The sequence below is a fragment of the Terrapene carolina genome, unplaced genomic scaffold, assembly GCF_002925995.2.
Source record: "Terrapene carolina triunguis isolate 2854851 unplaced genomic scaffold, T_m_triunguis-2.0 Scaffold67, whole genome shotgun sequence".
NCBI lineage: Eukaryota > Metazoa > Chordata > Testudines > Emydidae > Terrapene > Terrapene triunguis.
In genome coordinates this window covers 775,481-787,748 of record NW_020664418.1, presented here as the reverse complement: position 1 = coordinate 787,748, position 12,268 = coordinate 775,481, and the positions used below count along the sequence as shown (strand labels likewise).

The window sequence follows — 12,268 nt, the reverse complement described above, 5'->3', positions numbered from 1 at the left end:
GCGGCCGGGCTCTCCGCCCTCCTCCCGGCGCTCCGGCCACCAGCGGAGCCATGGCAGGCTCGCCGCCCTCCCCTGCCGTGCTCCTCGCCAGGGACGGGGGGGGCGGCGGGAGGCTTTTTTGCCTGGGGTGGCAAAAAAGCGAGAGCCGGCCCTGCCTAAACATTGCCAGCGCGGGGGCCTGGCAGGTGAGCCCAGGAAGGTGAGGCCAGGCAAGGAGATGATGGCTGGGTGAGAGACTAACACGATCAGGAATAGAGATAACAGGCAATAATAATGTGTAATAGTTCTATAATATCCTGGGACCGACACAGCTACAACTACACTGCATACAAGATCAGCAATGTGGATGGGGAAGGGAGGGACAAACAGAGAGGATAACTGGGAAGGGGCAGAGCTATGGATAGCTTGGAAGGAGGTGACAAGTAGTTTACATTTGAGGGGACAGCGGGTGGAGCCACTCAGGGAGGGTAGTGACCTGATCACACCCATGGGCTGGGAGCAAAAAGGCACAGGGGCAATTCCCAACAGACTGGGGTGGCTGCAGAAATGCTGGCAGAGCAGGGCGTGACCAGGGAGGAGCGAGAGAGCCTGAAAGGAGCAGAGAAGGTGGTTGGACTCACTGCACAACACAAGTGTTTTTTCCAAATTCCGGGTACAATTGACAGTAGCTGGTCCGATCCACATTGACAGGTCTGGCCGCATGTGAGATGACATGGCCGGACGCATGTGTGCGCTCGCACCACGGCTGTTAATATGGGGCGAGTTACACACTGCCGACACTGTGTAATGGTGCTGAGAGGATCAGAACCCCCCTAACTGCGTAACACATCCGCACTCCCTTTTTGGAACCAGACCCATCCAATGTCACACCATCTCCTGCCTGGCTTGATGTGCAGCTAGTGGGAACCCTCATGTTTGGAAGCCATGGCATAGGTAGAAAGAGTGGCTGGGGGAGGGTCTGATTCAATGACTCCCTTCCTCCAGGCTGCATCTGCCCAGAGACCCCAGACGCAGACATCAGCAAAACATTAGCAGAGAAATGTTGACTCTGCAGATTCAGTGCGAAGCTGACTGTGGCCCCCAAATTTATGGTTACCAAATTTCAAATTCCCAAATAGAGGACACTGCCGGGCAGAGGGGGAGCTGAAGAGGGCAGGGGGGGTACAGTTTCTTGGCAATACCATACCATGCCACCTTTACTTCTGCACTGCTGCAGAGTGGTGGCCCTGCCTTCAGAGCTGGGCGCCCAGCCAGCAGCCGCTGCTCTCCGGCCACCCAGCTCTGAAGGCAAAGAAAAAGGACGAGCAAGGAAAAATCACGGACATTTCTTTGTGTTTCAAAAATCCACCCAGATGGAGATTGGAGGACCAAAAAACAGGTCATGTCGGGGAAAACCCAGACGTAGGATAACCCTACCCAAACCGCCCCATCATGGACTGAGAGAGCAGCAGGCTGCGGCCTAGTAATCACAGGCCCGAGTTTCCAATGTGCTGGGGGGGGGGGGGGGGGGGGGGGGACGGTGCTCGATCCCTAGCTCTGCCCCGCCCCCACCCTGCCCTGCTCCGTTCCAACCCCTCCCCCAAGCGTGCCGCATCATCTCTCCTCCCCCCTGCCCCCCCCCCCCAGCCTCCTGCATTCCATGAAACAGCTGATCGGGGAGGGAGGGAAAGGCAGCTGATGGGGGGCTGGCATTTTTTCCTCATGGGTGCTCCAGCCCCAGAGCATCCACGGAGTCAGCGCCTATGCTAGTAGTGGTGGGAGCATCAGGAAGCCAGGCAGCATTTTGGCTCCAAGCTCCGCTGAGCCATTCACCTGGCCCTGACAGGGCCAGTGTTAGGGAATAGCAAGCAGGGCAGTTGTCCAGGGCCCCATGCCACAGTGGGGCCCCACAAAGTTAAGTTGCTTGGGCTTCAGCCCCTGGTAGTGGGGCTCAGGCTTCGGCTTTCTGCCCTGGGCCCCAGCGAGTCTAATACCGGTCCTGAGCTTGGGCTGGTTTGATTTACTTGTGCCTAAGTCACTGAGCACAAACCACCAGATGCTGTATCTGAGCCAAGCCAGGCACCTCATGCTGCATGTGGGCTAAACTCCCCAGCTAGGGTTGCCAATCCTCCAGGATCATCCTGGAGTCTCCAGGAATTAAAGATTAATCTTTAATTAAAAGTTATGCCATGTGATGAAACCTCTAGGAATGTCCAACCAAAAGTGGCAATCCAATCCCCAGAGGAAATGCACGTAGAAAGGAGATGGCAATGGGGGTCAGATGTTTGCAACGGACAGGAGCATAGCAGCACCGTTAGCTTGGTGGCATCTTAACACCCTGTGACATGAGAGAACAAGACCAATCTGGCTTTGTGCCTTTCAGGAGCTGTGACAACCTCAGCTCCTAAGGGAGGGTGATGGTCACCCGAGCCACTTGTGGGCTCAGGCTTTGCCTCAAAGGAGGAGGAAGATGGGAGAAAACTTGCCATTCAGCCATAGGAGCCAGACCAAATGTGAACATCAGCTCTATGGGGGGGGGGGGGGGTCTAGACAGGAGGAGCCACCTGAAAAATACACTTGGAAGAGTGGTGGGACAGTGGTTGTCAGTGAAGGGCCAACAATTTTGTCCAGCATTAAAAAATTCTCTGCTCCCCAAGAAGCATGAAATGCTGACCCGCCACTCCCTGAAGCAAAACTCTCCCCTGCTTCAAGGGGCCGGATTCGCTGCTCCTCTGCCCCTTGTGCTGTGATGGACACCAGGGCAAAGTCTTCTCCTTGGTAGGTGGAGTTAGGATTTCAGCTGTCACATCTAGAGCTGTGAGAGTCAGGGGGAGGGGGGAAGAAAAAACTTTGGGAAAAAAATGTTTTCCCCACTGAGGCCATATATGGAAAAACTGGAAATTTGGGGGGAAATTGAAAAGAAACTCTTATATGAAATATTTTCTCTTAGAATGAACAGTGAAAGAGGAAGGCAAAACTTGTGCTATGCTAGCATTTCCGAGAATACATTAGCAACTGTGTAAGTTATATTATACCATTCATAGGATGGCTGATTTTATCTACAGTTATGACCCTCACTGTCTATATGATGATAATGCATTGTTAAACAGTCTAGTGGTGTTGTTACTGAGAGGTTTGGCTGTATAGCCAAAATTACTGTTAGTCAATAATATTATGCTCTGTTAACCACATTATAGTGACGTTCACTTTCTGAACTTTTTCTTTACAAACATGAGTTTCTTCTGTATTGGCATGATAATGTCAGATCATGTTTATTTTCTATTTGCCAACTGTTAAAAAAAAAAAAAAAAACTCTAAGGACGTTAGTGTGCAGCTACAGCCCCACCCCAATACTAGGTGTACTTGTCATTAGTACTTCAGTCACAACGAAAGAATTTATACTTATTTATTTCATAAATATACCAAAAAGGACTTTTTTACATGCTAAATTATACATAATACATTTCTCATTCTTAAAGCAATAAATAAACTTTAGTTTTGTTAAGTAACTACTGCAGATACTTCTGTTTTTCCCCAAAAATTCTGGTTTTGTCGTAAAAAAAGGTGGTGATGGTGGTGGGGAACCGTTTTTTCCATGCCTTCAAAATTTCTGGAAATTTTACTTCTCTAGTCTCACCCCCATGTTGCCACTCCCGGGGGACTCCTTTATTGTGGGGGAAGTGAGAATGGGAGCATCGGTTTCAAAATCAGGCTTTGACTGGAAACTGTCACCTAACCCAGCAGTTCTGGAACTTTAGCAACCCAAGGACCCCCATTTTGATTTAAAAAATTTTGGGGACCCCCAAGCCTCCCTACTCAGCCATTTCCCCACCCCCTTCCCCAAGGCCCTGCCCCTGCCTCACCCCTTCCCCAAGGCTACACCCTGGCTCACTCCATCCCCGCTACCTCCATCGCTTGCTCTCCCCCACCCTCACTCACTTTTACCAGGCTGGGGCAGGTGATTGGGGTGTAGGAGGGCGTGCGGGGTACAGGCTCTGGGAGGGAGTTTGGGTGCGGGAGGGGATGCGGCATGCAGGCTCTGGACTGGGAGTTTGGGTGCAGAGGGGGTGCGGGAGGAAGGTTGGTGGCGGGGTGCGGGCTCTGGGCTGGGAGTTTGGGTGCGGAAGGGAGTGAGGAGTGTGGGCTCTGGGCTGGGAGTTTGGGTGCAGGAGGGAGTGAGGGGTGCGGGCTCTGGGCTGGGAGTTTGGGTGCGGGAGGGAGTGAGGGGTGTGGGCTCTGGGCTGGGAGTTTGGATGCAGGAGGGAGTGAGGGGTACGGGCACTGGGAGGGAGACAGTTTGGGTGCTGGAGGGGCTCAGGGCTGGGGCAGGGGATTGAGGTGCTGGCGGGGATGAGGGGGACAGTGCTTACCTCGGGCGGCTCCTGAAAGCAACCAGTCCATCTCTCTGGAAGTGGCTCTTAGGCGGAGAGCCAGGAGGTCTCTCCGCGCACTGCCTCTACCCTCAGGCACCGCCTCCGCAGCTCGCATTGGCCGCAGTTCCCAGAGACCCCCTGCTCCCCCGGCTGCAGGGATGTGCTGGCCACTTCCAGGAGCGGCACGGAACCTTCATGCCAGGGAATAGCTGTTCCCCGGCGTGAAGGAGGCACTGGGAGGGAGTGGGAGGAGTTGAGGGAGGGAGGAAAGGAAGAGTTGATCAGTGGGGCCCCTGGACCCACTTTGGGAACCCCCAGGGGACCCCAGTTTGAGAAACGCTGACCTAACCTGGACTGCTGGCATGGAGCTGCTACCCCACTGGGGATTGGAGTTACCTAAAAGATACTCTGGAATTCCCTATCTGGTGGTTTTCTTTGCAGGGCCTGATGCTGAGGCCTTATCGGGGTACAGCACTTCTCAGGGTCAGGGTTACCCTTCTTCCCAACCTGCCCAGACATCCTCCCCTTGGCAAGGAGAGCAGGCTGTGACTCCCCGCTGAGCCCGTCAGTGCTGTGTCTTGAACTGGCCAGAAAGAGTGAGTCGGCAGGGGCAATGTGAGGTGCCACCTTCTCAGAGTGAGGCTTCAGCAGAACGGTCCCTGCCACTCAGGAGCAGCCTGGATCTTTAAATACCTGGTGCTGCTTTTAGAGCAGGAACAATTCTTAAACAGTGCAACTGTTTGTGCTAGGAATCAAACCCAGCTCTCCCTAGGAACAACAAACCCTGGTTCAACAATATTCTCATCAAAGCTGTTGTCAGGATCAGGGGCCCTGCAAGCCATTATATTTCACTCCAAGGTCAGGACAGATAAACATCCCGCACATGGGAGACATGCAGCGTGCTGCAGAGGCAGAGGTTTGAGAGGTCAGGGTGGCCGCACAGTGGGTGTGTTAGAAGAGAGAATCCAACCCAGGGCCGGCTCCAGGCACCAGCGTAGCAAGCAGGTGCCTGGGGCGGCCAATGAAGAGGGAGGCGGCACGTCCGGCCGTTCGGCGGCAATTCGGTGGCGGGGCCATCACTCCCTCTCGGAGCAAAGGACCTGCCGCCGAATTGCCGCTGTAGAATGAAGCGGCGGTGGTAGAGCTGCTGCCGATTGCGCTCGCGTTTTTTTTTTTTTTTTTTTCCTGCTTGGAGCGGCAAAAACGCTAGAGCCGGCCCTGAACCTTTTCCACTTGGCCACACACCTAGGCCCTCCAGGGGGGAATCTGTACTGAATGTCAGACGCTATAGAGCAGTGGTTCTCAAACTTTTGTACTTGTGACCCCTTTCACATAGCAAGCCTCTAAGTGCAACCCCCCCCTTATAAATTAAAAACACTTTTTTATATATTTAACACCATTATAAATGCTGGAGGCAAACCCGGGTTTGGGGGTGGAGGCTGACAGCTCACGACCCCCCCATGTAATAACCTCACGACCCCCTCAGGGGTCCTGACCCACAGTTTGAGAATCTCTGCTATAGAGGTCTGCTCCCTGACAGCCTTTCCATTGACTCCAATGGGTTTTACATTGGGCTCTTCTTGCTTAGGGAGCTAGAACCTACTGCAGGGCCATAATGCAAGCTAAACTCCGGCCAGCACTCCTTTCACACACTGCTCCCAGGACATGTCCTGCAGTGATGCCAGATGCATTCTGAGCAGCTGCCCATTATAGGGATCACTTTACTATTCCAGTATCAAAGGAGTAGCCGTGTTAGTCTGGATCTGTAAAAGCAGCAAAGAGTCCTGTGGCACCTTATAGACTAACAGCCATATAGGAGCATGAGCTTTCGTGGGTGAATACCCACTTCTTCGGATGCCAGTTTATTATACTGGGCTGTTAAAAAACATATGTCATGTTTTCCAGCCATCTCTGTAGATCCAGAGACACCCTCCTAGGGTGACCAGACATCCCGATAAAATCGGGACTGTCCCGATATCAAGCAGTTTGTCCCGCGTCCTGACCGGGCGTTGTTTTTTTTTTTTTTTCTTGTTGCTTAGGCGGCGGTGACAGGCAGGGGCACTTCCGGGTCTCGGCGGCACTTTGGCAGCGGGTCCTTCAGTCGCCGACGGTCTTCGACGGCATTTCGGCAGCAGGTACTTCCTTCTTTGACGGCCAGGTTTATTACCCGCCACCGAAATGCCACCGAAGACCGTCAGCGACTGAAGGACCCTCCACCGAAGTGCCGCCGAAGACTCGGATGGGTGAGTGTAACAATTGAAAAGGCGCTCCCCCTGCGGCGGTCCCGATGTTTTAGAATTCTCATCTGGTCACCCTACACCTTCCCCAAAGCTATAGCCCTGCCAGTGCCACTCTTGCAGGGTCAACCCCTCACTCATGCCAGCAGAGAGCATTCTGGGTAAAAAAGAACACCTCTTCCAGAATGCACTCTGCTCTGCCTGAGTGCCTGCCACAGCACTACAAATGCAAAGGAAAAGCTGAACTAAGGAAAGGTTTGCATCCTCTCTCATCCCCTCTGTCTAATACACTCATTTGTCTGCACATTATCGATGGCATGGTATTGTTGTTCCTTTAGGCCACAATGTTAGCCCATATTGAGGGCCTTGCAGACTTGTTTCCATTACAATTAGCGTGAGAAATTGATGACACAAGGCAGGTATAATCTTGATGGAATCTTGTTTATTTACAAAGAATGTTCACAACATCCTGTTTCCCTGAACACAGTAGAAACAAAAACCAGCAGGCAGTTTCTTTGTCCAGAAATCTCCAGGTCTGCCCCTCCAGCGAGCCCTGTGCCCAAGAAGCCCTCTGCTTCTTCTCCGGGTCACACTCACAACTGCTTCTCCTGGCTTTCAGCATCCAATGCACACAGTCTGCAACCCCAGTTAATCTACCTGGGTTAGCTCTGGCCTGCCATGAAGCTTAGTGCCATGGGTGGCTGCCACCAAAGTCTGCAGCTATCTTTGCTATCTAACGGGGCTTGATTGTTCCTTCTGACAAACTTGAAAGAGGGGGTGGCGCCCACTGCTTTTAACAGGGTCTGTGATTGTCTCTGGACCCAAGACTCACCCACTGGCAGGCAGCCATTAGCACCTTTCGGCATAACAGTATCAAAGTGAGCTGGCCAGATGCCTCAAAAGCCTAAAACTTCAAATGATCACGGAAGGACTTGGTGCCATTGACGAGCACAGGGCATGTGAAAAAGAGGGTCGATGGGAAAGGAGCAAAAGGGGATGATGGTCCCGCGCCCACCAATGTCAAATGTTCTCATCCTATGTTCTCAGTAAAAAGAAATAAGTATTGGCTTCCATTTTCTCATGCACATCAGAATGTTAATTACACAGAGGTACTCAAGATGGCCCATCACATCACTCAGTTAGCTTAACATGCCAGTGTTCCTCATTTAAAGAACAGCATATATAGAAGTTAGACCAGAACGAAGGAGAAGAGGATAGTTTGTTTCTGAGCCCAGGTGTTACTATCTAAAGTAAGCATTGAGTGCAGATAGCCACCACGCTGAAGCAAATATTGTGAAATGATTACTTTAATATAATTAATTTGTAATAAACATGCAGAAAAGAAAGAAATATTCAGGGTTCAGAAAAGAGCTACTGGAATGAATCAAGGTCTGAAAAACCTCAACTAAAGACTAAATCCATTTCGTTTCTTGAAGAGATGGTTAAGAAGTGGCTTGATCATGGCTGACGAATACCTATGTGAGGTAGAGATTTCTCATAGTGGAGGGAAAAAAAGCATAACGAGGCCCAGTGGTTGGAACCTGAAGCTGGACAAATTCAGGCTAGAAGTAACGCAGGTTGTTAACAGTACGGATAATTAACCATTGGAACAACTTAGCTGGGGGTGGTGGATTCAGTCGTTAAATCAATCTCACTTGCAGTCTTTAAATCAAGACTGGATGGCTTTATAAAAGATATGTTCGATCTGAAACAGCAGTTATGGGCTTCAGCCAGAAACTACCTTAGTGGGCAAGATTCGCTGATTGTGCTATGCAAGAAGTCAGCCTAGATTATCACAATGGTCCCTGCTGGCCTTTGAATCTATGAAATATGAATGAAATATTAATTTAATAATACTGCATATTGAGGCGGTGAGCTGTTTATACTTAGCCACTTAGCTCACAGTGCATTTCCCAATGTATCAAACCCGTCAGTTACAGATAACAAACAGTTCCACCTTAAATTGTTCATTCTAACATTCTAAGTAATATTGCATTTTTTCCCCCTGAACATTAAAAGTTCTGTGAAACTTTTGGTAAATGCTCTGCTGTAGCCATCAAGAATTCCTTCTCCCCCACACTGGGGAGAGCTGCATACTCAGCACTGGGTAGTACTGCCCTCCACCCCAGAGATGGCTATATTTTAAGGGCAGGCTTTCTATATAACATAGTCTTTGGGATCCTGCAGGATGAATGGTGCTGTAGAAATGTAGGATATTATATTATCAGTCATGTTATTCTTCTATTAATCATTAATTATTATTGTTCCCTATTCATTATTTCTCCATTAGGAAGACTAAAAGGCACAGAGTTGCTGCTGGTTGTATTTGCAATTAAGCACATGAAATATTTGTTTAAAATGGGCCTTTTCTCATAGACTCATAGACTTTAAGGTCAGAAGGGACCATTATGGTCATCTAGTCTGACCTCCCGCATGATGCAGGCCACAAAAGCTGACCCACCCAATTTCCCTTAACTCAGCTGTTGAAGTCTCTAGATCGTGATTTAAAGACTTCAAGTCGCAGAGAATCCTCCAGCTTGGGACCCCTGCCCCATGCTGTGGAGGAAGGCGAAAAACCTCCAGGGCCTCTGCCAATCTACCCTGGAGGAAAATTCCTTCCCGACCCCAAATATGGCGATCAGTAGAACCCCGAGCATACAGGCAAGATTCTCCAGTCGGACCCTCATTTTACCAGCGATGGCACGTTATTGCCTAATTGACTAAAATCATGTTATCCCATCAAACCATTCCCTCCATAAACTTATCTAGCCTAATCTTAAAGCCAGAGAGGTCTTTCGCCCCCACTGTTTCCCTCGGAAGGCTGTTCCAAAATTTCACCCCTCTGACGGTTAGAAACCTTCGTCTAATTTCAAGCCTAAACTTCCCCACAGCCAGTTTATATCCATTTGTTCTCGTGTCCACATTAGTACTGAGCTGAAATAATTCCTCTCCCTCCCTGGTACTTATCCCTCTGATATATTTAAAGAGAGCAATCATATCCCCCTCAGCCTTCTTTTGGTTAGGCTAAACAAACTGAGCTCCTCCTATGCAAGGTATTTGAATTGGGGGGAGGCAGTGACTCTGGAGCTAGTGTGATGGCTTAAAGACCGCCTCGAGATTCAAATCCAAAGAGCTGCAAAAATGTGGCTAGTGGCAGAAGAACTGCACAAGGCCAGGGGAGCAGCGGTTGCAAGCGGCTAAGTACCTGTGCAAGCCCCTCGGCGCTCTGGTGTAGCAGCGAGCCCTCTCACGTCTGTATTCTCCTACAGCAAGGGCCGTGGCCACCCGCTGCTAATCCTCGCTAGCCCGGTAGAACAGTGTTGTGGTCAGCCCATAGACGGCGCTGTACGGCGCAGTATGATGAGCTCTGCCGGAAAGCAGCGCCATAAGTCGCGCCGCTGGTGTAGTGGTATCATGCAAGATTCCCATTCTTGCGACCCGGGTTCGATTCCCGGGCGGCGCAGCAAAGTTTTTTCCTTCTTGGAAGTCCCCCCCGCTCCTTTTCAATGTCTCCGGAGTGCCTGGAATCCGGCTCATCGGCTGCACCCTCAGGGCGTCTCTTTAACCTGTCCCCCTGCTGCCCCCCGCGTTTTACTCCTGTTGCCAGCCACCAGCAACACGGGGGTGCGGGAGGCTGAAGGGGACATTGCCTCCTCCCTGGGGCTCCTTGTGGGGCATGATCCCCTTTTTTCTTTGTGGGGTTGTCTTTTCAAGCAAGGGCTGGAGGGTTGGGGAGCTCCCCTTGCAGACCCGGAGTGGGGCAGGATTATGCCCCTCCCCTAGAGGGCATTTGCACTAAAAGTCCCCCCCCCAAACCATTTTATAACACCCCCCCCCATCATCTCCTCATGAGAAATTGGCTGCGGTCACTTTAAGGCGGGGGGCGGGACAGGGAACCTGGACTGGTGCATTCTGGGATTTGTAGTCTTGCTCTGATCTTGCCGCTACCTTCTCTGGGCTGCCGCACTCGTCGGGACTACAACTCCCAGCATGCCCTGCGCGCCCTGGCCGGCTCCGGTTCTGGGCTCCGCCGCCGCGGTGTGGAGCAGACAAGCCTTCCCGGCGCTGGGGCTGCGGCGGTGCCGGCTCCCAGGGTTCGTCCCCCCGCAGCATGATCGTGGCAGCGGCGGCGGAGCGGAACAAGGAGCCCATCCTGCGGGTGCTGCGGGACTACGTGAGCCCCGGCGCGGCCGAGGTGCGGCTGCTGGAGGTGGCGTCGGGCTCGGGGCAGCACGCGGTGCATTGCGCCCGGGCGCTGCCCAACCTCCTCTGGCAGCCCTCCGACGTGGACCCCAAGTGCCTCGAGAGGTGAGGGCGAGCTGCCGGCGGGACCCGCCGCCTCCGAGCCCGGGGAGATGGGGGGGGGGGCGTGTTAAAGGGGCACCCCCAGGTGTGCGTGGCCAGGTGTGGGTGTCACGGGGCCTGCCCCGGTTGTGGGTGTCACACATCCAGTGCGGGTCTGTGGAGTTGGTGGCGGGGTTGCTCATGTCACAACTTTGTGACTCCACTCCTGTGGATTTCTGGTCTGATTCAGGTTTAATTCCATCCAGAAACCAGATCCATAAAGATTCCTGCTCCGGGTGTCCCTTTGCTTGGCAGTAGAGGTGGTTATTGGAGCTGGGCTTCTTGTCTGATTTAAAGTTTTTTATTGTTATTTTACCGTTTGCATTTTTGACTAACTTATCCCCTTCACGAAGATGTGCTTAATAAGGAAACGAATCTACACCAACCCCAGAAACCAGTCAGGAAGATTTCTGGGCATTGCTCAGACTTCAGTTCCAAATCCAAACAATAGAATATATTTCAAGCTGCTTGCAGTCAAAATCCCCATCCCATTCACAATCTTCACAGATCAATCCCAATAATCTAACTCAGGGGTAGGCAACCTTTCAGAAGTGGTGTGCAGAGTGTTCATTTATTCACTTTAATTTAAGGTTTCGCGTGCCGGTAATACATGTTAACGTTTTTTAGAAGGGTCTCTCTCTATAAGTCTGGGGTGTGTGTAGAGGTGCAGGGCAGAAGGCTGGGTGTTGGGGGGACTCGAGGTCAGGACAGAGGGCTGGGGGTGTGTGGAGGTGCAGGGCAGAAGGCTAGGGGTGTGGGGGGATGCAGGGCAGAAGGCTGGGTGTTGGGGGGACTCGAGGTCAGGGCAGAGGGCTGGGGGTGTGTGGGGGTGCAGGGCAGAAGGCTGGGGGCGTGGGGGGTTCAGGGCAGAGGGCTGGGGGTGTGTGGGGGTGCAGGGCAAAAGGCTGGGTGTTGAGGGGACTCGAGGTCAGGGCAGAGGGCTGGGGGTGTGTGGAGGTGCAGGGCAGAAGGTTGGGTGTGGGGGGGGGTTCAGGGCAGAGGGCTCGGTGTGTGTGGAGGTGCAGGGCAGAAGGCTGGGTGTTGGGGGGACTCGAGGTCAGGGTAGAGGGGTGTGGAGGTGCAGGGCAGAAGGCTGGGTGTTGGGGGGACTCGAGGTCAGAGCACAGGGCTGGGGGTGTGTGGAGGTGCAGGGCAGAAGGCTGGGTGTTGGGGGGACTCAAGGTCAGGGCAGAGGGCTGGGAGGTGTGGAGGTGCAGGGCAGAAGGCTGGATGTGGGGGGTGCAGGGCAGAGGGCTGGGGTGCTCGGCTCGTGGGGGTGCTCCCAGCCCCCTGCCATGAGCGGCTCATGGCAGGGGGCTGGAAGGGATATGCCCT

The 12,268-nt window shown here is 52.6% G+C and overlaps 1 protein-coding gene and 1 non-coding gene across 2 annotated transcripts in view; both read left to right on the top strand.

Moving 5' to 3' along the window:
• The first annotated feature begins 9,981 nt into the window (after nt 1–9,981).
• TRNAG-CCC lies at nt 9,982–10,052 on the top strand. The gene has a single exon. It is a non-coding gene; the product is annotated as a tRNA-Gly (tRNA).
• Nucleotides 10,053–10,654: 602 nt separating this feature from the next.
• The window catches only part of METTL26 (methyltransferase like 26), a 20,478-nt gene continuing 18,864 nt past the window's right edge, over nt 10,655–12,268 (top strand). The window contains exon 1 of the mRNA XM_024219601.2: nt 10,655–10,897. Within this exon, the coding sequence (XP_024075369.1) occupies nt 10,701–10,897 (197 nt within the window). The 5' untranslated portion in view covers nt 10,655–10,700. The remainder of the gene's footprint in view (nt 10,898–12,268) is intronic.